Raw genomic sequence first — 25,652 nt, 5'->3', positions numbered from 1 at the left:
TCCTCTGGAGTAACCATAGTAGCATCGCAATGAACCAGGCACAGAGTGAGCCAGGAGGCAGCTTTCTCTCTGCTTTTGCAGAAATTTTGTTGTGCTTTATTTCCTCAAGCGCAGAATTAAAACCTCCCTCACTCATGACAAAGGTTTTCAACTCTTTCCTTACCAGGACCATTCTACAGTTTTCATGTCCTCCTTTCTGGTCAAGACTCCCAGAAAATGATCTCCACTTAAAATAAGCTCATCTTCTAGGAGAAGGAAATAAAATTCAGGAAAAACAAACCTCCACACCGTAACATGCCTGTACTGTGTTACATACAGCACAAAGTAAAGCTGTGACATTGGGAGGCAGGGTCCCCACACAAAGAGGAAAGCACTCCAAATTACTGCTGTAAAAGCTACTTAAAATCTCATAATGCCAAGAGACAGCTAAGAACATATTGTTCAACTGCATATACATATACAGCAAATCGTAACATCTTTTTGCTCTGTGCTATTTTTTTCTTCTGATAACAACAGTATCAACAACTTCACAGAAAATTAATCCGAAGAAGCAAATTTCAATGTACATTTGCTTAATACTGCCATACAGAAGGGAATCTGCGTAGGACGCTCGCTTGCTCGGGCACCTCTGGCAGCCGAGCGGACTCCAGGTGCATTCGTGCCTTCTGAAAGACAGTGTTTTTATTGACAATAGCTAAGAAACCTACAGAAGGGATGAGTGAAGTAGCTCAAGCAGAACTGAGGAGTGCAGTCATCCCTGTCATACAGTTGTGCAGCCTTTCTGCTGATCGGAGAATATGGATTCATATACACATGCTCAAAAGAGGCTCCTGTGATTTCCAGGATTCTCTTTGCATTGAGAAACCCCCGTTTTGCCTAGTTGGAGCATTTCTGTGGGAGCGGCGGAAGGGCAGACGCAGCGAGAGCAGGGCCAGGAGCGCAGAGCGGGAGGCGGCGGCGGGGCAGGCGGGTGCCCGTGGGCTGCGCCGGGGCCGCCGCGCGTGGGGCTGCGGCAGCGAGAGCCGCCCGCGCCGCGGGCACGGCCGGGACAGCCGGGACAGCCGGGACAGCCGGGCACGGCCGGGACAGCCGGGACAGCCGGGCACGGCCGGGACAGCCGGGACAGCCGGCACGGCCGGGACAGCCGGCACGGCCGGGACAGCCGGGACAGCCGGGCACGGCCGGGACAGCCGGGCACAGCCGGGACAGCCGGGCACAGCCGGGACAGCCGGGACAGCCGGGCACGGCCGGGACAGCCGGGACAGCCGGGACAGCCGGCACAGCCGGCACAGCCGGGACAGCCGGCACAGCCGGGACAGCCGGCACAGCCGGGACAGCCGGGACAGCCGGCACAGCCGGCACAGCCGGCACAGCCGGGCGTTCCGCTTTTCCAGCGTATCACACTGAAAAGCAAAGTTTTCGTTGAAGTGGTAACTGAGCAAGAACACAGCGACACAAAATGCAGCACCCAAGAAAGTGCATTTGGAGAATGGAGGCAGCCAAGGGATTAATAGATTCCTACTTCTCTCTGTGCTAAAGAAGCTAGAGGATTTGAGCCATAATACTCAGGATTAATTTGCATTTCCTATTTCCAAGGAGTGCTGACTGCTACAGAATGATAGGACTTCTAATATCTCTACCTTCAGTACACAGCCTGCATTTCTAAAAGTGCTATAAAAAGTTGCATTTACTGGTGGATATGAATAATGTTTATAAATCCTTTTTTTATTTCTGTAAATGTCATGACAAGCCTGATCTGGAAGTCAGGGGTAAAGCAGTGCGTGGATACTTGAATGACAGGAAAACTTAGTGGCCCATCTTTTTTAAGGCCTTTTGCCTCTTTAAGTGCTTTGAAGTAAGGAACCGCCTGCCTGGCTCAGCTCGGAGCTGAGGAGGAGCAGTTGCTCATACAATGCAAAGAAAGGCAGCTCATGTGCCTGAAGTGACAACTTCAGAAGAAACAGCAAATCTTTTTCTAACATTCCTGTAGTAGTAATATTTTGCTTTCTTCTTCTATTCAGCTAATTGCCTGCTGTCACTATCCCAGTCTCTAGCCATATTATACAGTCTAAAAATCATTTTAATATCACATAGAAGTGAGCTCTCCTCTACGGTGCCCTTTCAGGACACACAAAATTCAGCAAAAGTGAAAAATCCATCACAGATCCTTCAAACACCTCCCAAACTTCCTCATATCCACTAAGGCAGTGCTAAAGTTCAACATAGATTTTATTTCTACTAAGTAAAGTTTTATTGATAAAAATATTTACGTATTTGTGAAGCTCCCTCTCTGAACTGGTTTCCCTGGAGATCTCCCCACGCAGTGGCCCAGCAGCCCCACCAACACACGGACATCTCAGCCCAGGAGCGGCACCGCCAGGGCCCAAGGCAACCTCTGCTCCTCAGCGAGGGTTTGCAGTTGAACACAAGGTGCCTGGTGGCAGCACACGAACCCCTGCCTTGGAGACTCCTAGCTGCCTGCGTGCTGCTGCCTGCCTTTAAATTCCGTGGTGGGGTTTGACTCTGCTCTACCTTGGCAGCTGCTCGCACCCAGGGGAAGGGATGAGGCGTTGCAGCGTGCACGGCATGAGAAACGTCGTCTGCGGCGTACGCGGGAAGCAGGCGTTCCCACGGATTTGTAGGTGATTTGTAATTGTACAGGTTAGCAATCAGGAGATGTTTGCAAACAGCTTAGCTATTCGGTGCCTTGCTGATGCACAGGGTAAGGCAGGGCTGGCGCTGGCTCGCCTGCCTGCTCGCCGCGGAGCGCGTGGCCCTGCAGCGGCCCCCGGCCTCCCCTCCTGTCCTCCAGGAGAGGTTGGGAAGCACCGGCTGTGGCGCTGGGCAAGCCGCATTCCCAGCTTTCCTAGGGCAGCCTCGGATGGGCTCCCACATGCAAGGACGGTGACCTCCCTCAACTCAAGGGTGACGGTCCCCTTCTGGGCGAGCCGTCCTAAGCTCCAGGCATTCAGCACTGTCCTTTGAAGCATCAACTCGTGGCCACTGTGGAAGAAACAGCCTTTTCAACATGGCCCAGAGTCCCTGAGTTTCTACCCAAAAAATTACATCATGTTCCTAGCAGACTATTACATTGTCAACATCATTCTTTGCTTGTTCCACTTGTTGGTGGGTTAGCGAGAGAATGTGATTTCCCATGACAGCTCATGAATGAAGAAGCGACCACACAGAGCCCCCAACACATCTTTGGTAAGGAATTAAACAGAGACATTTGTGCTTTAAAGTGTCATTATAGAAAAGTACCTCTTTTTTGCCTTCCTTTGATGATCCACGATCAAAATGTCAGAGCTCCCAGTAAAAACGTTCTGCCATTAGGCTTCCAGAGGGCAAGTGCAGAAGAGCAGCCCTACAAAGCACTACTCACAATGTCACTCTTCTCAGATTTTAATCTCCATTTTAAACATTTTAATTTCCACTTAAGACAAAAATTGCTTTGCCAGAAAATGGAGCCTCCTTTAATGACCCAGACCTTTCCATGAGGAGTGGCAGGGAGCTCGTGCTCAGAGCCAGCTCTGCGGAGCGAGAGACCCAGGATGGCACCTCCACCTCAACAGCTAGGACAGCTTTCCCATCCTCCTGCTTTGCAGGATCTTTCTAACTTGCTTTCCAGGGCGGCTTGGGCGCAGGAGGAAATTTGTCCTGTTTCTATGTTTGCAAATAAAAGATCTCTGAAAATTTTGCTATAAAATTCAAAGCTTTTCCACACACATATTAGTCTGATTTTAGCCTGAAGCTGTGCATCACTTTTTCTTAAAATGTTTTCTTTAGTGGTGCAACACCTATTCTCCTGCCCGATGCTCATACATCCTTACCTCACAATTTATAGGAGTATTACAGTGATTAATGAATGTCTTTGAACTGGAAAGTGCTATCAGAGTGCTAATTATTATCAGCATATATGCGTACTTCTGCTGCTTTCAAGGGCAGCAGATATGGGAAACTAATGGAAAAGTTCGGGAAAGCATATATTGATACATAGGCATTTTATCCACTACAGAAATGTATAAAGGAAGAATAAATTATGTTACATATTTCAGTTCATTATTACACGTTCTGGCAAATCACTCTCCATCTGTTTAATAAGATCAGGGCCGCTGAAAATGGGAGTTTAGACTGGAAGCTGCTTGCAGCTTTACCTTCTTGTGCTCTCAGTAATCCTAATACTCATAAAAATGCTTTATTGCCCATTCTGGGGGCTCGGTTAAAGCACGCGGCTACAAGCCCCACGTGTAAGGCCAAGAGGGGCCGTGACGCTGCACGCGGGGCTGCCTCCCCGCGTTCCGCCCGCGCGGGAAAGGGCAGCCAAAGCCCCCAGGCCCTGTGCTCGCCGCCCCCGCGCTGCCTCCCGGGCCGCTGCTGGAAGAAACTGCTGGCTGACGCCGCGCTCGGGCACTTCTGTTACTGGTTTTTACCTAATTCATCTTTAACATGACATGATTTGAGCTTAAACCATGGTTTCTAATGTCTTCTTAGGGAGGACCCTTAATTCACACTTACGCAGCGGCACAAGGTGCTGCTGGAGGGTCCCGTGGTCAGCGAGGAGGGCCGGGGACACGCGCTCAGCACAGATAAGGTAGCCACGCTCATTCAGCGGCTTTGGCTCTCTTAGGACAGGTTAAAGGCAACTGATTGAAAAAATAATTACAGGAAAATAGAGATGGGAAAAGGCCAGGCCCACAGTACCAAGATCTCGGAAGTTTGTGCTTTGAAGAGAGAAAAGAGGCTCTTTCTTTCTCCTCCTTGGGCTATCTGCGCGTTGGCTCCTTGCAAGGACATAGCTGAAACAAGGAAGTCTTTCTTTGGAGGGATGTAGCTACAGGCGGCCTTTTCTCCTTCTCAGAGCTTTCCCAGAGCACTTGCTTCTGCAAGAGTATCTTGCATCTGCAAGACTTCTGCATCTTCAGGGGTCTCTTTAAGAGAGTGTAGTTAGTGTCTAACCTAAAAGGCTATGTGGTCCTGAACACAGATGTCCTATAGGATCTGCAATAAGGTAAACATTATAACAGACAGAAACCGCTATCGTGGCATTTCTCGTGCTAATTAAAAGCTGGCTAGGGACCTTCTTTCTTGATGCAGCTTTTACTTCAAACAAAAATATTTCAACAAATCAAAACAGGGGAAATTATTTAGCATTTTATGCTAATAATAATTGTTTTAGAAACCCGTATTTGCTCAAGGGTATAATTCACATAAAAAATGACCTTAAAACTCAGCGCTAAGCAAATACAATACCCCTATTATTTGGGAGGGGATTTTTTTAGCGCTCTCTCTTGAATGCTGATCGTGTGTCTCCTGCCAGCTCCATCCCCACAGCTGCCTGGGTGTTCACATCAGGGATGAGCAGCTCTGGGGACGCCTGGAGACCCTTCATCTCTGCTCCATCACAGATTTTCTATACAAACTTGAGCAAGAAATTTACCCCATACCTCCTGTGCAAGACTGGGATGGCAGCGTTCTCCTCCCCAGGGGCATGCTAGAGAGCATTAGCAGGTTAGAAATTGGGAATTTCTAACCCTGTTTCATTAACAGGGTAGAGATTAGGACCAAGCAGTTGTACAAAATGATGTCATGACTGTGGTGTTGTACCAGCCTTGCCATGGGTGGATTTGGCCATTTCTCCAGTCCTTGCCAATTTGCCATACAGAACTTCTGCAGCAAATATGAGGTGGAGTTGTTCATGTCCAGTCATAACAACAGTGCTTGCAAGTGCAACACAAGTACTCAGAGGAATAATCCTGCTTGGCACACTGCACTAATTTCCCTTCTCTACCTAGGACTTAAGGAATAGCATTTAGCTAAAATTTAGTTAGTATTATACAAACATACATATATACACATGTATGTGTATATACATAAATGTAGATATAAAGGTATAGATGCAACAAATACATGTACTAAACAGCCATTCAGATACACACATACACACAGACACGTAATGTACTTAGACCCACCTCCTCCTGAGGACTCAAAAGGATTTGGCTTTGTTAGTGCTGAAAAACTTAGCTCTTTGCTTGAAGTTTTAAAGAGGTGAGAAAGCACCTCTTTAAGCAAAAATAACACAGTTAAAGCCGTCCATTATTAGTATCAGACAGTAAAGTCGAATTTGCATATGTGTAGAGAACACTCAGTGCTTTGCATTCACTTGAGATATAAGCACCTAGGAATGTTTCTGGCCTGGAGCTTACCCGGGGCTCCTTTACAAACTGAATAAACAGAGTGGCACTAACTAACCTCATCAGTCAAAGTCACAGAAATGACTTCGTTGCAGAACTCACGTTCTAACTTGGTGCATTTTAGAAATCTAAAACATGCTCCTCAAAATTAAAAACCAGTTATGGAACTATGAAAAACAAAAGAAATTACCACTAATGCCAAATATTCCAGGTATATCGAGGTCAACTCTTTAAAGGCTTTCACTGTAATAATTACTTTGAATCACCATCTTTCCACAACCAATTCTCCCTGCAAACTAATGCTATACAGCCTTCTGTACTTAAAACCGCTTTTCTAAATGAAAGTCACCTTCAAAAAACCTTCCTTTAGCCCAGCTCACATTTCCAATTAGCAATATGATAAAAGCAAAGTGATTACCGCCCTTGAGGGCCATTGCTGATCTACACCCTGGGTTCTTGTATTAAATGCTTTGCAGAAAGGAGATCCAGGTACATTTCTGGGACCTGGTTCCACTCCCTGGGCTCTACTGGGCTCTCCCACACGTTACTGGAAAGCATGGGAGGAGCATATCAGCACAAAATTTATTGCAATGAATAACGATACATATTGTGTTGTATTAATTACAGTAAGTGCCACATAGCACCACCACTGACTTTCCTCTCTGCTTTATGCTCTTCAATTTATGTGATTCTTGGTATCTTACCAGGAGGACACTGGTTCCAGTGGGACAGTTCACATGCTTCAAGCGAAGCGTTTGCCCAAGGGCTGCGCTCAGCGAGGGGGTTAGAAACACCCGCCATGTGCCCAGGTGGGATTCAGGCTGTTGCCATTTCCCCGTGACTACACCCCTCACGCTGCACTTTCCAGTGCTCCGTGCAAGCCTGGAAGAGCTGACCCAAGCCCCGGAGCAGCACTTCCCTGGGAGCACGTGGCCTCCCTGGGAGCATGTGGCCTCCCTAGAGGCACGTGCCCACGGAGCCTGCACGCGGGCTGCCCAGCGACGTGCTGCGCGCGCCTTGGTTCAGCTGCTTTTGCACGGATGAAGCAGCAGCTGCCAGTTTGTCACTCGCTCCAGGTTTGACGTGCAGGGTGCAGGTTGTGTGATCGTTTTCCCCAAATCATCTCACTTCACGGTTTTCATATTGTTTAACCAGTGAAAAATAAAAAGTGACATGTTTGACTTGATGCAAGCAAACTCTTAAGAGATGTTCCAGTGCCATGACATTTTCCCCACATCACATTTTTAATGACATCTCACACTGTATTTTCCAATTAGTTAAAAAAAAAAAAAACACACACCACAAAGAGACATATTCATAACTAAAAAGAAAACCAATGGTGCAGAAATTAGCTAGATAACTGCAATTAGCTGCACCAAATACTAGAGAAATCAGTTATTTGGTCTTAACAAGAACTCAAATCTACTGATCTACCTTGAAAAAAATAAATATTCTCTATGATAAATTTTAGGGATTTTTTCTTCTTACCTCTTGCAGACATTTTATGTCAGACTTCCCGACGAGAAGATGAGACTATGACTGAAGAGCATCCTGAAAATCGCAAGCAGTCCTTTTCCTGGGTCCAAACTGGATTGATTTGAGAACAATAATTATGAGGCTGACATGTATGTTCTCCTTCATCTTGCTGTTTGGAGCAGCTGGGCTTGTTGTCTTCATTCATCTGCAGGATCCAGAAGAAATAGTTCATCAGCAGACACCAGGTCAGCATTTGTTTGGCTCATTTGCTCTCTTGTGTTCTGTATGACATACTTAGATCCTTAACATGCTTTACACATTTCCCAGAGGTTACCTGAGCACAGATAGGCTATTTTCTTAATGAAGCCTATTTTGGAATGGATTAACACTTTCTGGAAGGAAAAAAAAAAAAAAAAAAAAAAAAAAAGAAGGGCGGGGGAAGTTTGCTTAAAAAGTAGTTTCAAGAAGCAATGCCTGTTTATGCTGGAATCTTTGCCAAGGATTTCTGCTGCCAGTTCCACCACTGCAAATCTAGAATTTGTACAAATACAGGTCTCTGAACCCACCTTTGCCTATATATGTTATTCAGTGTGTTACAGAGGCACAAAGCAAGAGATGCATTCAAAGATTCATGCAAGAGGATTAAAATACTTCAGGATGCATTCCTTTAATGTATATAAATTCCACTGACCGTTCCATAAATTTCATGCACAAGTGCGCCGTCTTCTCATGTTACTAATATGTTACTAAGAATCAAGTTCATGTAAGAATTAGGAAACTGTGAGCTAAGACTGTGGTTGCCTTTTAAATGAGGGACATTCGAGTATGAAAATCCACAGAACTTCTCTTGGTTTCTTTTCTCCATGATTAAGGCTGATTCAGGACCTAGACAAATGCCAATAGGGTTACTCTGCTCATCACAATAGCCCTGCATTGGTTGCCCCCCCATGCAGAGGGTTGGTCATTGTGTTTTCTCCTGTATGCACAGGAATTCTCCTTTTGCTGCACACTTATTTTATAAAAAAGCCTATTCAGTTGTCATGTTCATCATACAGTGGGCATGATGGTGTACATTTTAAAGTGTTATTAACAGTTTTAAAGGAGCTGAACCCTAACGCAGAGAATTCTTAAAATGTTACATTAAGTGCTATTTTCTGAGTCCAGGTTTATCAAGTGCTTATTTCTATGTCACTAAAAAAAAAATCTATACCTTAATAAGTTTATTATTTAGTCCAACTTCATACCAACTTTGAAAACATCCACTCAACTGAAACCACAGACATTATGAACCAGCAGTGTGTTGTGGAAAGCAGAGGATTACCAGTCACTTCAGTGCATTTGTAATTTATTTTCGTATACCTGGATGCAAAGCAAGCTGCATATTAAAACTGGAACTAGTGGCCACGTTTGACCCTGTGCATGCTCATTTGGAATCAATACTACTATGAAGCCTGTACATTCTCAGGAGAATATGGAAATTACAACTCCACAATTTCACAGAAAAAGCTCCCTGATTTAGCTGTGACTGTACAAAATGTGTGCGAGATAGAAAGCAGTCAGGCACCTCTACCACCGAGACACCAAGCACAGGGCCAGGGCAGCCTTCCCAGCTGTAAACAGGCTTTGATTTTAGCCTGAGAACAGATCCACCTTCTGACTGTTTGTAGCTATATATTAGACCTTGATAAGCTGCAGTTGTGCCATAATCTCTAGGAAAATGAATTGCCTCCAATTCCAGAGGATCTAGTGCTTGGGAAAGAACCATTCCCTCTTTCCTCCTCTAGAAGGTGGGTAACGTTTCAGTGTCCTACCTAGATCTACCTGTGCTGGGGTGTCAAAGCCTGTTTAGGCAGATCCAGCAGCACTGCTGCCCAGGCAGTCCCCTAGCACTTCAGTCATGCCTGTGCACAAAATCATGTTGTTTTATTATTTCATTTATTATTAAATCAGCTTTCTGAAGGCTTTTATCCCATTCCCTGACTCCGCCAGCCTGTCCTCACTGCTTTGCTCTCCCTGCCAATAATCTCTGAAATTCCCCTCTGGTCTCCTAATTCTCCCCGCTCTGCATGTCCAACACCCTCCTCTCCTAACTCGTGCTGGCAGGGCAAGCAGGACCAGAACCTCCTGGCTCCACATATGTCCTTTTCTTCAGTAGGGTCCCTGGTTTGGGATCCTCCCTCTATCCAGTCACCAGTTTCCATTGACTTCAGGAGACAAACTCAGAATATCTCTCTATCAGAAACTTCTGTCCCTCTTCAGTTCTAACTGAAGTAGGTTGGGGCTGAGTGGAAAGACATGGCATGGGACAGAGGGGTGGCACATGCACATATACTGTGTTGCATCTCAGTGTGTGTAACTTTATATTGAAACATTAGTTACTTGCTTCTGGAAGAAAAGGAATTTCTCTTGATGTCTCATGCAAGCTCTTTCCTGCTCCTTCCTCACTGGCCCCTCCTCCTGACCTGCCTCAGCTCTGCTCCTTCCATCTCCAAGCTCTCGAAGCTGACTGCTGATTGGGATACACACTGAAGTGATGTTTGAGGATATAAATGCAGAAGGGGACAACCAAGTACACTTAGGTAAAAGGCAGGTCTAAACTGAGGTTTCTACCCTCCTCCTGGCCCCCAGTGAGGGACCTCAGCCACAACATGGCAGATTTTTGTGGGTAAAGCTCTTCATGCTTCGAAAATGATCCTCCCGACCACGCTGTTACTGCCAAAGGTGCCTAATTAAATGCTTGATACTCACATTCAATTACTGTTCATGTTAATAGGAGCCAGGCTGTACCCTAGGGTAAAAGGTGCTCAGTACAATTACTCTTACTTCTGTTTGGCTGATTTTCAGGCAAGTTAAGCACTTGCTGCTCCCAGTGGGCTCAGAAACTCTTCATATCCACTGCTTCTGAAAATGATACTAGTTATCACTAAAGCACATTAGACAGCTTAAGGAACATGGGGAAAATATCCATTCATTTCATTAAAAAAAATTGCTAGGCATATTTCCTTACTAGAAAGACTCCTAGGAAAATCTGTCAATCACAAGAGAAATTTTTGGTATGCTGAAAAGGATGCTTTCCATCCCTTGTTCAGAACATCCTGCTCCTAAAGGTGTCTCTTTCTAATGGATATTGGATATTGCTGTAATGTGCTTTTCTAATTGCTCACTCAGTGACTTTGAACAAATGCTTGTGTCATTCTGTATGGCAAAGTTTTACTTGATTGCCCTTTGGGTTTGTATTTCCCATGTAGTTACTATGTAGCAAAATGCATTTACCAGGTACTGGAACCACCAGAAAAGCTATAGAAAAGGCAATAAAGTAGATTTTTCCACTGAAAAGCAGCATAGCAGAATTTTACATTGACTAAAAGGGCATTTTTCACTGTTAGTATATTCAGTCATCTTTAATTTAAGGTGGTACAACTTATGAAACAAGATTAATAAAAATACTTTAGTACTTTAGTTGTATCTGCCTGTTCTGGAAATTGTTCCTGGTTGTTTTAGTCCTAGCAAGCATAATGGTGAGACCTTGATGTACTACTTAAACCGGTATAAAATCCACAGTCATAAAACTTTAAGTAATGCTTACATTACTTTCACTGAGCAAAGCACTCCTGACAGTAGCTGTTTGTGTTGATTTGTTACTATTCATTTATTCTTTCCCTGTGCTTCACATCACTACCTAATTGTGATGCTGTACTGAGAAAGCAATATCAAAGTAATTTTCCACAACATTAGTTACAATTTTCTTCTGATCTTTCGAGTGAAACAATCCCATCCTGTTGGCTTCTGTGAGCATATAAACCTTGATTACATTTATCTGTTGGAAACCGGTGCCTACAAAGTATATATGCCCTGGATAGCGGGTGTAGAGCCTTTTTGCTGGCTGGCAAACATACTGCCTGTACAGTTTTTTAATATCATGTGCTTCATTCTGAGCAGATACACTTATGGCAGACAGAGTGACCAAAAGAGTTTTCCCAAGCCAATATATTAAATTCAGTAGATATTCTTCTGGTCATTAAAGGGACGATAACCTCACGACAGGTATCTGGGCTTGCACTGAGAACACTACTGCCGTAGAGCAGGCTGGATGGGGCAGAGCTCAGAGCTGGGAGGAAGGAAGGACAGTCACACACAGGACAGAAACGAGACACCCTTCTCCTTGAATTACCTACAGCTTTGCTTCTGCAGTAATCATGCTGTTGTTTTTAAACAGCAAATATATTTGCTTTGGGCAAGCAGCTGTACATTTGCAGCCAGCCCAGTGCTGCCTTTGTCCTGAGCCATGACGTGAGCACGGGGACCTGTCCATGCTGGGACGGTGTTGATGGGGCCAGCGGGCTAATGCAGGGCTAATAATGCAGGAATAACTTCTACATTTTGTAAAAGCGATTTATGCACACACATACAGATGAGTCTGGCGTATGCATGTTTGCTTATACATTATCACACCTCTCCATATTCACGTAGCAAGTTTCTCTATGAATGGTGAATAAGTCCACTGGAAACAATTGCTTTTTCCTCTCCATATGGCTACTGAATTCAAAAGCATATAATAGGTTTCAGTTAAAACTTATAAAATAAGCATGTATAAAGCCTTCTCTGGGAGCAGGTAAATGGCACATAGATGGTAAATAGATGGAAAATAGCAAACAGCAAAAGCTCCAAAAGGGTGAAAACAGGGACAAGAACAGCAAAGTCTTTGCACTCTAGTTTAGAAGCTGCCATCCAAGTATGGATATAACCAAGCCAAGACTCATGGCTGACATTCTGCAAGGACTCCTCCCTTTCCTTCACCCTCCAAAACCCAACAAATGCTGCCTGCTTCTTTGCTTTCTGCTTTATTAGGATGTGAAAGTTGGGAGAGGGAGGAGGGACAGGAGACAGGGCTGACACATGGGTGCTATAGCAAACGTGAGGGCCCGAGGGAGCCAGGGTGCAGCTATCTTACTGAGCACTGCAGGAGCCCTACAGCAAATACTGTTAACTACAGCTGTACGTATTGCTCTTAATTGCCTACTCAGAACATATATACCTTGTTCCTCAGAAATTACAGCCCTGTGCACATGACTCCACATAGCCGTATATTTCCATCATGCATCTTTGTGCACAACTGCTAGCTTGTCACATAGGAATTTTTTCAAAAACACAATGGAAAATGAGCTGCCATTAATCTGTAATTTCCAAAGTAATTTTCATACAATTTGCATCTTACTTCTCTTTACAAACCGGGACAGTCATTTAATCTGCCTCAAAACTAACAGCATCAGTAGTAGCTGTAACAAAAGAACCAGGTCCCTGCGGGCAGGTAAGCGGGACGCACTTCTCGAGCAGGAGAGGGGCCCCGTTCCGTAGGCAGCGCCAGCTCCCACCACCGCAATCACGGATGGACCCTCCCCCGAGTCTCCTTCAGCTGAGCTTTCCCCAGCAAAAAACTGCAATTACTGGAGCCTGCTGAAGCAAAGGCCAGTAGGAACAGGGCTCCTAGGTGCTGTTATGGACACGGTGTTTTCTCTCCTGCTGCTTGGCATGGCTCTGTTGCAGATTGGTGGTGAGCCTGTTTATTTTTATCCTGACGGAAGTGCCAGCAAGGTCTTAAGAGTCTCGTATGGGGGCCCAACGCTGCCCAGCCCGGGACACAGCAAAGCCTGCACCACGTTGCCAGCACAGCTATTTTGAAAAGAACTGCAGCTTAGTAGTCAAAGCGAGCACCGTATGCTGTTTTATCACGTGCTATATACTGAGATTGCCTCCTGTCACACCTTGCTCTCATGACTGTGCCACCCCTTGGCAGGCTGGCAACCACAGCGCTTGTTTATGCCATGGCATTTGGAGAGCATCAGCACTGTGTCTTTTCTACAGTTTCTGTTAGCACAGTTGAGCAGTTGGGAAGTCAGTTATTTTCTAGGTGAAGCCCATTAAAGCAAATCTACCTCGTAAGCAGTAACACCTCCGGTTGGCCCACGGGCTGCGGTGCGGCCGGTCGGGCACCTGCAGATCGCTGCCCTCCCTGTCCCGCAGCGCCAGGACTGCAGCGAGGCGCCTCCGCGACGAGAGAGCCTAGGGCAAAAACACGAGAGCGAAGCCCGTTAGCTGTGAGATTATCACACGACCCAGCACCTTTCTGGCCCCGCTCTAACCCCACGCACACACCAGAGGACAACTCACATCCCCACTCATTTACTTGATGGCACAAAGTCATCGTTGCCTAATCCCAGCAACGTTTATCAGCATGAAATCAGAGTGATACAGTGCTAAATCAGACTCACATGGTGTAATTCCAGCTTCCACTGGTTTCCCAAGTCCTCTCTTTTTCTGTGAGCGTTTATTCTCAAATACCATTAAAAAAAATTGATATTTCATTTCTTTTAAAGTCTATTTTTGAAGGCTGCCAGAGGCTGACACTCCATTTGTTGTGTCTAGCAAAACAAGCAGCCCCTGCCATGGGCTCGTGGTGTTGGCAGTGTGTCAGTGGCCAACGCGGCGCGGTGGGCGCCCGAGGCCATCCCGGGAACAGACCTGCGAGCTTCCCACATTGCCCCGGGACCTGGCACAGCAGGAACCTGCAGGAGTTGATCCACAAACCTTCATTTCACCTCAAAACAGTCCATTTAAATACGACTCTATTTTTTTTTCTCATAGAAAATGTGTTGGCACTAACAAATTTCCTTACGTGTGTTAGCTGTCATTCAGCTTGCTGATCCGAAAGCCTGATACCATTTTGAGGAGCTTACGTAAGTTTAAAAGGCTTTCTGAACTTTCTAAATCTAATGGCATTTTAAAATATTTTATAATGTATGTTTCCACTTCTCGAAGTTATTAATGTTCCTCTAAGAGCTTAAACAAAACCTCCTCTCTCCACTAGTATCGGTCTTTTTCATTTAGCAAACATTAATTTTCCCTTCACAATTCTAGTGGAGCTTGAAATTAAAGGTGTCTTTCTTCTCTATTATGGCGTGTTTGTGTATCAGCATCAAAAGTGTCAGTTAACTACTGCTTTAGCACCATTCAAGAGGGCGCAAAAAGCTAAATTATTTTTCTCATGTAAGCCCTACAGATATACTCGTTGTAGACATCAGTCCCATTTTCTCCATATTAATAATTATTTTTCAAAGTAAGCGACAGGTTTTGGATCTGTCACCACTTCACATATGCAAGGTGACTAAATGACTGGAGCTTTACAGAATTGCAGAATTGGGACAAGCAAAGGCATGTTTGGATTTAGAGTTATTTTAGAGTGTTTTTGTGTTTCCACAATGAATGTTGAGGAGGCACAGGGCAGAAGGAAGTCACTCCTCATCTCCAACTGCGTGAGGATTTTGAGTTTTGTTTGTTTGTTTGTTTTTTTCTTTACCCAAGATTTGTTTATAAAGTTCTACAGAGCTTAACGCCTGTAAGTCCTGTCCCAGGAGAAATTACAGACAGCAACCACCGGTGTTCTGAGCAAACTCAATGCAACTCTAATTGGGTCCTCCTAATTGTACATGAAGTTGTTAGCAAAAATATGATACATAATGTTATTTACCTTCTGCAAGAAAGCATTTTGATTTCACTACTCAGTTGTAAACAAATGAAAAGGTGAATATTCAAATAGTCTCAATACTAAATATATGAACATCTGGGTGGGTGCTGTAATTTCTGTACAATGCCTGTTTATAGCAAAGCAATTCTGTCCTCATTTTGACTTTAATGCAGTCCACTAAAATCATTTACAACCCAACCCTGAAGACTGGTCAGTGAGAGCCCAAGCAGGAGTGGCATCCCACTCAGGTGCCAAAAAACATAGTTATCTCAGCCACAAAATTCACCTAGGTGGGCACAGCCAAGTAATGCAAACAGTCCAGATTAGTATTAGAAACCAATCAACAGTTTTTTTTTTTATTTTTTTTTCACACTGTTAATAGAAAATGGCCCCTCCACTCATTCAGCTCAAGAGATGTTATTACCTTGTGAACAGGCAGCATCCTTAAGTTACTACCTAATTAAAATTCCAATTATTCTGCATCTATGAGCTGCTCATGCACATGCTATTCAAGGGAATTAAGTATGTAATTAAGCTATTCAAGAGCTTACAAAGTCAGGTATTGTTTAACACATATATGTTGACGTTTTCAGTGCTGCACGGAAAGCCAGTCCTGTCACCACCTGCTCCAGTGGCATGTTTGCCCAGTACCTCTGAACACTACTCAAGTTATTCTATATTTTGCAGAATAAAACAAAAAAACCTTAGCAAACCATTGTAATCACAGCCTTTTGCTGTTTGCAAAGAAAACCGTGCAATGGAAAAGAAAGAGAACAAAAAATGTGCATAGTCCATATAGAGAGGTAGGAAAGGAATTTTGAGAAACAAAAGTTGATATAACTTCCTTTTCAGTTCTACACATCTGCCACTATTTAATTATGAGAGATTTTGGTGCTTATTTTGCCCATAAAAATATCTATGAATTTTATTTCTGCTATACACTTTCTGTTAAAAAAGAAAAAAAAATATGAAAACAAAATGTTAAATTAAATTAGAATATAACACTAAAATTGTTGGTTTTATAATTAATGTTATTAGAAAGCCCAGAATCAACACACCAAAACTTCCCAGGCATGCTAAAATGGAGACAAATGGAGTAGTAAGGAAAAAGAGTATTTGCTACAGTAAAATTACAGTTAATGACCTTCAAAAAGACAGATTTTGAGAAGCACTACATGTTCCAAATGTAGTGGTCTAATCACACTGTACCTCTGCATAGGGATCTTTGAGAGACACATTCTCACTGCCTACACATTTGCCAATCATATTTTTCCTCCTGCTTGTTTCTACAGACCGCATTATATATTCAGTATATTCTGATTGTTCTCTGCCTTTTCCTCTCAAGGCACCGGCTTCATTTCCTAATTGAGACCCAGTGGAGATAAGTTCACCACAACATAATTTAATGAACTAGAGAAGAGAGTTACCTTTTACTGCATGAAGTATGAAGCTGCATGACAGAGAGATCTCCTAGGCGATGTTTCAGTGGATATTAATTAACAAAGACATCTTCTAAAATAATACTACCCCCACACAAGTGCAGCCCTTTTAATGGTCTTTCTCCCAGAAACTGGGCAATACGTAAAGCAAGTTAATAAGCCACGGCCCAGTTCCTAAAAGGAGTTAAGTCACAGAGTTTCCTTCCTCCATGAAATCACAGATTAGACATTGCAGAGCTGCAGTACAGGAGAGGGGATTTCACCCTTCTCCTCCAGCTTCAAAGGCTGGATTCTATTGGATTTCCCCTCCACATTAGTCATGGATGTGCCCCACCACAGTCCACTTCAGGTGCGGAGGCAGTGTCCGCTTTCCAGGCCGAAGGGTTTGGAGCAAGTCAGTGGCTGCCACCTCGCAGCCCACAGGCCACTGCTGGCCCTGTGCTCCCTGCATCCACCAAGAAATTTCAGCAGCATTGGCCTTGCTGCATTTTTCAGTCATTTACTGATATTTTTGGAAGGGAAGAAGCTCTCCCTTGCAAAGGCCTCCGCTAATAAAGCCACATCTGGTAACAGCAAGGGGGGTTAGCAGGAGCAGCTTTGGAAAACCCTGGCCTGGTAGCTGCCGTGTACCTCTGGCATCCTCCCGTCTCCTGCTCTGTGTGTATTTCTGTAGCAGTTTAACGTTAATTAGATATCAAATGCTGCAAATTAGGACCTGTGAGTGAAACTCCGGCTCCTGCCGAGTTCAGAAGGATGCATGTATTTACGTGTGCTTTTACAGCATTCGGCCTGCTTTGATCACAGCCCTCCACGCACCACGAGCGGACACCAATGTGCTTGTAATGAAAGAGGCTTCACCAAGGGCTGCCGAGGCAACATTTCAGTACTTCTCACTATTCTCATACTTTTGGCACCTAGAGCTATGGTCCTTTTAGCAGCAGAGCACTCATGTGGTAACAACATTCAAGAGGAAGACAAACTGTCGGTTGCCCAGGAGAAACCCCGCGTGTTTTCGCGCCAGGAGCGGGCGCGAAGGGGTTCACCTCAGCGGAGCGCAGCTCGCGCCATCATCCCGCACGCCCATGGCGGCCGCGCTGCCTCAGCCAGAGCCCAGACGTCCTCCCCTCCCCATCGGCACACCTGGGTAGTGCCCAGCACGCTAATTTGAAGTACGTGAGCGGTTTGGCTTGTTCGTTTTCTCTGCAACAGTTTTAAGAGATACTCAGTTCACCAGGCAATATGTGATCCTAGAAGTAGTCAAGATTTTTTTCTCCCTTCTGTGTGGAAATGGAAGCGATAAAAGCGTCTTTACAGTGGGCCACCACAGTGTCAGTGTCAAGCATGAGTTGACAAGACAGCTGGCGCCAGCATGAGCCTCCTCACCAGTGACGGTGGCACAGAGTCTTCAAATCAAATCTAAGTTGCAGATTATACACACTGAGGAAAAATAGAAGAGTTTTCTAGTTTTCCTGCACTGAATGCATTTCAGCTCTAAAGAAAGAACACTCAGAAGATACAGAAACGATTCTCAGCTAACAGGGTCGCGGCCCGGCTGGACGAGGACGGCAAGGTGTGAATGGCAAATTCCTCTCGTCCCCGAGCGGCGCTGACAGAGCGGAGCGCAGAAGGAGGGCGGCTGCCGCGCGGCCAGGAACGCCGCGGCCCCGCAAGCCCAGCGCTGCACGGGCTCTCCTGGCTCCCTTGGAGTTTCCCTCCACACGTATCCCAGGAACTCGCTTGCTGGCAAGATCGCTCCCCCAGAAGAACTAGTTTTAAGTGAATATTGGCTAATGTTTCCTCACACACATTTACAGTTCTTAAATAAAAGCGTATCTGGAACAAAGAATTTAAAAGTAATGAAATGCTCAAACGAAATTGGACCATTCTGTTCATTGGGAAATTTATGACTTAAAAAAATGAGTAAATTAGTTATTAGCTCTACTGAACAGTCACTGCAGCAAAGAAAACCATAAAGAAAACAAATGAAAGCTTTCAGACATTTCTGTAAGACAGACGGTCAGGTTAATAAATCTTTCGATTGCAAATTTGCCTTTCTGTTATGTTAGATGAACTGTATCAACAAAGCAGTCTGCTTTCTTATGAGTAAAGCTGCGTAAAATTCTTCAAATGAATAGTTGGATAAGTGTCAGTTCAAGCAAAAATTATCTTTCAAACTAATATATTTGAAATTTTAATTTTAAAACAAAAAACTCAAAAATCATTTAGGCTTTTCCCAGCTTTATTTTTTAGTTTAATAATGCAAAAAAGAGTTGACATGGTCTATATACATGACATTGCAAAGGAAAAGTAGTGTTTATAAAATAACCCACCACTCTGAGACAGACCATTAAACAGAACTTGATGTCCAGTTGAACAGAGCTCTCATCTACTTTCCAAGACGCAACAGAAATTAATGGGTCTTCTCAGGACTTACCTGATATTGAAATGAAAGATTTCATACATATATATTTTTTACTTAGAGAATTTCATTAAGGAAAAGATTTAATTGCGCTCTTCAAGCATTCTGATCCCAAACAAGACGGATTATTGCCACAGAATGTACGTTTTCTTTTAACACGCATAGGCAAACACCACCCACGCCCAGCAACCAAAAGCAATGCAGAAAGACCCTCTACCCCCAGTTGCACCCTCAGTGAGGAAACACCCTGACACAGATGGCCCTCTTCAAAAGCCAAAAGCAAAAATCTGTATGCGCACATATACTAAAACTAATGAACGTCAACATGAAGCTTCAAAATGTTTATGCAAAGCTTTACAGAAAAGCTTATAGCTTTTTAAGTGTGCCACCCAAATTCATTGAACTTAAAAGAGTATTAACATAATATGCTAATGAAATCTGCACTTAGTAAGATATATATCCTTTCGAGTTCTCTGTACCTTGCTGTCAACACAGCGTATTGCAAAAATGAACCCTCACTGAGACCACAATTTAAGCTGATATAAAATCAAATGATCCATGTTAACAAGATAATTAAATAACTGTCAGAACCTAAGGAAAAAAAAATATTAGAGGTTCACCAGACACAAACCAATTTTGAATAATGTGAAAGGACTGTTATTCAATATGCAAACTGAGTGTTGTTACTGTCATTAGAATAATATGGTTGGCAAATCAGGTACCAATTTAAAAACACAGCAATTATAAAAAAAAGCTAACTGAGCTGGTTCAAAAAAAAAAAGAAAGAAAAACTGCAAATTACATGTCATTTACCTTGCACTAACAAAAACTACTGGAGAATGCTGAACAAGGAAATTAGCATTTGGAAAGGTTATTTGAAGGCATCAAAACAGAAAATTGAAATGTCTGACAGTTGCTTTTTTGCTGGACATAGAAAAATAAAGATGCATCGTATACATTATTAAGAGGTTCAGCTGATACTATTTCCCACATTAGCATTTGTGGTACAAATTACAGAAAATTAAACCTTTCATTTAAAATTCAGCAGCTTCTAGCTAGCAATATAGTATACTTACAGTCCGATGATTCAACACAGAGATTTTTCAACTGCAAAATTTATTTTAGAGGAAATACATACACAGTGTGGCACATCTCCCTCATAGGTATGTTTGTCAACTTTACTTTCACAAAAGTGGTGCACATGCTGGATGCCCAGGAGGAACCAGTCTGTAAGTGCAGAGCTGGCACCCCTATGTTTCCCCCTCTTCATAGGCACATTAGTGCAGCAGCTGTCAATAAGTCACTACAGTTTGTGCACCCCTGCAGGACTATGGATTGCTTTTAAGGTGATAAAAGGTCCCAGAAAAGCAAGAAAAATAAGTCTATTCCTAGAAAGCTTCAATAGAAAGAGGTCCTCATAGCCACAGAGTATTTCTAGAACCTCACAGGCTGAATTAAGGTTGAAACTACTGCTTTCATGGTATAATTTCAGTGCCACAGATACATCTACAGCTACATATTTATATGAATTATATGAATGCACAGGTATTTTGTTACTCTTCCCCCTTTTCCCCATGAGTCTCCCTTATGTCCAACATTTTCAGCTAAAATCATATATTTGAACACAGCTAGAAGTCACTTAAATTCAGTGCAAAGAGTGGACCAGAAGTGAAATGTCTATGAAGGTCAAATACACATCAAGTTTAGATCTAAACCTATAAATATTTAGAGAAGTCATTCTGAAGAGAAAGCTCTGACTGCACGGACAGACATTTAAGCTAGATTTCAACCTGCCTTTTTTTCTTGAGTGAAAAATAGAGTTGCACAAAACTTACGAAACGAGCTCTACAAAAGGAAACAGAAGCAAAGCACAGTCCTTCTGTCCTGCCTAACACTACAATTGCTTCCCACCAGACACCAGGAGCCATGGGGGAAAAATGTGGCACCTTGGGCCACAATTGGCCCACAATCATCCTTGGGCTAGTGCAGGATGAGGGGTCAGCAGTAACCAGATGCCTGGTTAACAGTCCTTCTTGCGGCCTCACTTGGCTCCTATCCATCGCTACAATATTTGTTTGGCCTTTATTCCAAGAGCTTCTGAAGATAACTCCTGGGCGGCTCACGTCCTCCTCCTGGTTGTTTCCCATGGCTCAGCCCCGCAGCTCTGCGTAAGCAGCGCTTTGTGCACGAGTCCGTGGAGGCCACGCGCAGGGACGCGGCACGATAGACACGCGCCAGCTGTGCTTGGCAGCCACCGTTTAACCCTCCTTGCAAATGCAAATCTCTCAGATCTCTTCCCTTAACGTTTATTTATTTTTTTAAACAATAGAAAGGGAAAGATCTATCGGGGGAAATAATCAAAGCTGCAGAATCCCCAGTTCTGCTTAAAATTCAGCTTTGTAGAGAGGTGGTCCAGAAGCAGTGCACGCAGCCGCTGCCAGGCCAGGCGGCAGCGCGAGGCCGTGCCCAGCACCCCGCACCCCTGCGGGCAGCTTCCAGCCTCCTCCTCCACACCCGGGGGCATCAGATGCTGACGGCAGCTTCCAGCCAACGTCTCTGCTTTCGGCCTTCGGGGAGCGGTGCTCGCTGACCATCCCTCGGGCTGCTTTTAGCACGACCGATATTTTTTGTCACTTCTGCATCTGCCTTTCCTCAGCACTGCCAAACTATCTAGCTAAATCCATAAATCTTGTCAAGCTTAAGGAGCTATCATAATTATTGAGCAAACTAGAAATTTAAGTGCTTGAAAAACATAGCTTTAGAAAACCTGATTTGACAGCTACTGAAATTCTAGGTACTTTTTCATTGAATTCTTTTGTATCGGCTCCCAAACACTTATCAGTTCGTCCAGCCCTTGTGCTTCAGTAGGTTTGAACTCAGCTTACCAAAAGATGTTTTTTACTTCTTGCTAAAGAAAATTCATATTCACAATAGAGCACTTGGAAATCAGAGGTTTTCCCAAGGTGCTTCTGATGCTTATCCTCCATTGTGCCCAATCTGCTCCTTTGCACAACACAGCCACGGGCCCCTATTCAAACCCTACCGCTGCAAAGAATGATGTTGTCAGACAGACTGATCTTCCTCCAATGGCTTTTGCAGCGCTTTTGTTATAAAGATGTTAAAGATAACATGGAAGAGAAAAAGAACAGATTTAGAGTCTTGGGATAGGAAAATACAAAGCATGACAAAGAATCATAACAGTGATACTTGCAATTGAAAGAACTACTGAGAAAATATATCCAGGGCTTTGGGGAAGAATAGAGCAAACAATGAGTAACCTGAGCTTCTAAAAAAACCAATTTTTGTGAAAAAAGATAACATTTTTTAAAAAGAATTGTTAATTGCTTTGCTTTTAATTGTTGTAATTGAGATTTAATTGTAGTAATTTGAAAGTGCACCAGCCCAAGACAGCACACCTTCACAATTCCGAGCCCTGCACTCACAATTCAGCTAATTCAGGGAATTATTAAGCACAGTAAAAGACAGGGAAGAGCATGTATAACATTGGAAACGGAGATTAAGAGCAGTTCTCTTAGCCCTGTAAAATAGAAACAATAATGAAAAGATTTTAAAATGCACTGATGCTGAGAGCTCTTCGTAGCATTACAGCAACTTATATTACAAGGCCAAATTCTGCTCAGAAAAAGAGGACCAAAACCAGCCGAATGAGAAACCCCAAGACAGAGGCGACCGTTCTGTTCAGTTACAAACGGATGTGCTTGTTTCTGAGTGACGGCCACGCGAACGGCGACAGATGCAGACGGGTTTTGAGCAGGGCACGGGGCTGCTTCCCGGCTGAGCATCCCGGGGTGCAGGCCGGGACCGCCCGCGTTCACTCGCTCACTGTTTCTCCCTTTCTGCTACACCTAGTGAACTAGTTCAAAGGGATCAAACCACCGAGTGGATAATGTACCTGGTGGGCTCTCTCCAAGTATTCGAAGTATCTTTTTTTCTTGCTTTGTACCTTGGCAAACGAGTTAAAAATGCAGCAGAGAGGAAAACTGCTAGCGACACTTGAGACCTTGCTGCCTTTCCTACATTATCACAAGTTGTACAAAAACCACTCTGAACAGCACAGAAAAGTAGTTATTCCAATTAAAAGGGCTGAAGTAATAATTTTGAAATAGCAGATTTCTAACTTGTCACTTTAAAGCGATTTTTTTTTCTATCACAGCCTCTGTATTTTCTGGAATTTTAGCACAAAATATACGTAGCCTGCAGAAGCCTGGTAGTTAAAGACCTATCCTAGTGACTAGCATGTACCAAAGTTGAGGATTAGATGATCCGATTTCTGTAATAGGATTTGCCTAATTGCCATTGCAGCGATGCTTAGCAGGCTCTGCTAATGGGAGCATAGGAATTGCCATGGTGCTACAGATCAGCAGTCCATCTTGTAGAACATCCTTTAGCAATAGAAGGTACAATACGATTTAGAGGAAAATGCAGCACAATCTGCTATGGAGTAAGTATGGAATAAACTTTCTCGAGTAAAGTTTCTTTAAGATTCTCAATAGCAAAACACAGTTTATGTCCTAGCATGGGAGTGCTCCTATTTCTTACAAAGATCATCCTTATTTTATAACATACTAAGGACACCTTCATAATACCTAGCTGTGTCTCTAGCTGTTTCTAAAGTATCAGACTTCTGCATATTATGACATCCCGTGGTAGGGCATTTTGCAGTCTCTGTATTGTGTAAAAACTATCACCAAGTTTCAACAAATTTGCTAGATGTTACTTCCAGTAGACAATTCCCCATTTTTCCATCTCTATTCAAATCATCATTATATTGGAGCCCACCGTCTATCCTTGCTTTCTGACAAAGCCCAATCTTTTTCATTTATCTTCATAAAATTCTCTTTTCCATGAAATCCACATAGAATCTCCTAATTCAGTACAAGTCTGGAGTTTTGCAGAAAGTCTAAATAAACAAAATACCATGAAAAGTCTATTTAAAATTTGCCGGTGTGAATTTAGCAGTAAAGCTCCTACTAACTTCAAGAACAACAAGCTGAAACCTTTGACTGGGTGGCCAAGAAGGGGTGTGAGCAACAGCAGTTCCCCTGGATACAACAGGAGTAAGGGAACGGGAAAGGACAGGAAACTGTCCCTGCCCCATCACCTGTATAATAGTGTGCAAGGAGGGAGAGCCTACCTGAATACTTGGTTGACCAAGGCTCAAAAGAGTCTCTGCACAGGGAAGACAGGTTACAGAACCATCAAGTCTTGAGTTCCCCTGGATGCCACAGTCCTGCCATGTTTGGGGATTCTTCTGTCTTTATGCTTGGTAATCAGGAGATCATCCAGAATCATGCACTTTAGGGGAAAAAAAAAAAAAAAAAAAGACTTTTTTGCATTATTGTTTCTAATTGCAAGAATAAGACAAAAAAGCAAGCTCTGAAAGCAATAAATTGTAGTATCAGGTAATTATATTGCAACACACTCAAATTCTTTCAAATAATTAGTTAGTCAAACATCTGCTGCAAATTAATATTGGGCCAAACTTGTCTCTTGGGTAATACAATGGACTTCGGTACCATTAGGCAAGGGATAATCTGTTCCAACACATTTACTGTCTGTGGATAATTCACTCTGGTTTAGAGCCTTCTTCTTGCACTGCTCTAGCTTGAAATCTTCTTGCAGAGTTGCTGCTATTTGCCAGCTTGTGCAGATACATCCACTTTTTCAGACTTAGCTCGGAAAATTCAAAATGCACACACTGTGAAGGAAATGAATTTATTCCATAAGCACTGCAGTGTCAACTCTTACCAATTCTGTAATGCTGGAACAAACAAAGTCAGGAATTATACTTGGCTTTTTAGCCATCAATTGCACCCTATAAATCTGTAAGGACTCAAATTGTGCTGCATAAATCTGATATTAAAGCAACTCAACTTGGAAAATTTAAATTGCATTTTAGCCAAACAACAAATGAAGCTAATATGTATTGACCATATTAACAATTCATAGATGCACGGAAAAGAGATAAGCAGTCTTTATAGCACTGCCATGCCTCTGAGGCATTGACGAAGCTCTGGTGACGCAGGGCTGTCGCTCCTGCACTGCCTCAACAAGCCACGTGTTTGTCCATCAGTGTCTTCTGCCCCTGGCCTGACCGCCCTGCTCCTGCTCAGGTTGGCAGCCATTTCAAAAAAAATGAACCGTCACCGTGGGATAATCAACTAGCTAAGCACGAATTGCCTGAGCAAGTCTCCTAATTAACGCTTGCCAGGCTGCGGCCCACGGGGTCGCGGCTCACGCACGGCGCCCGCAGCGCGGCCCACAGGCCGGCCCCGGCTCACGGCACTGCGAGCGCACGCGGCCTACGAGTATTAAACAGAGCAGCGAAAACCATAATGACGTTATTGATCCCACTGCCTTTTCTCTAGGAACTGAGGTAAATCTGTGCAGGAGGAAGGGACACCCCACCGGGCCGAGCCCTGCGTGCAGCGCCTCGCGCCATGGCGGGAAAGGTTAACGCGTTTTCACGAGCCGTTAGCTGCTCTTCCACACAAGAGTCATTTTTTGTCCAACACCTACAATTATACGAGTGCTTAGCAACACCACAGAAACTCTACTGCTATTTCTGTGATCAAGCCCATCTT

At 43.8% G+C, this 25,652-nt stretch overlaps 2 protein-coding genes across 2 annotated transcripts in view; both read left to right on the top strand.

Annotated features, from left to right (window-relative positions):
* Nucleotides 1–25,652, top strand: part of CHST8 (carbohydrate sulfotransferase 8) — a 148,174-nt gene that overhangs the window by 26,264 nt on the left and 96,258 nt on the right. The window contains exon 2 of the mRNA XM_088536529.1: nt 7,689–7,912. Coding sequence (XP_088392655.1) covers nt 7,804–7,912 — 109 coding nt within the window. The 5' untranslated portion in view covers nt 7,689–7,803. The remainder of the gene's footprint in view (nt 1–7,688; nt 7,913–25,652) is intronic.
* The window catches only part of KCTD15 (potassium channel tetramerization domain containing 15), a 186,822-nt gene continuing 168,685 nt past the window's right edge, over nt 7,516–25,652 (top strand). The window contains exon 1 of the mRNA XM_010213503.2: nt 7,516–7,530. The gene's annotated coding sequence lies outside the window, so the exon portion shown is untranslated. The remainder of the gene's footprint in view (nt 7,531–25,652) is intronic.

This window comes from Tinamus guttatus, unplaced genomic scaffold (genome assembly GCF_059628265.1).
Source record: "Tinamus guttatus ecotype Peru unplaced genomic scaffold, ASM5962826v1 Tinamus_guttatus_pri_ptg000674l, whole genome shotgun sequence".
Classification (NCBI taxonomy): Eukaryota; Metazoa; Chordata; class Aves; order Tinamiformes; family Tinamidae; genus Tinamus; species Tinamus guttatus.
The sequence above is the reverse complement of the archived record's forward strand: the minus strand, read 5'-3'. Positions and strand labels throughout refer to the sequence as shown.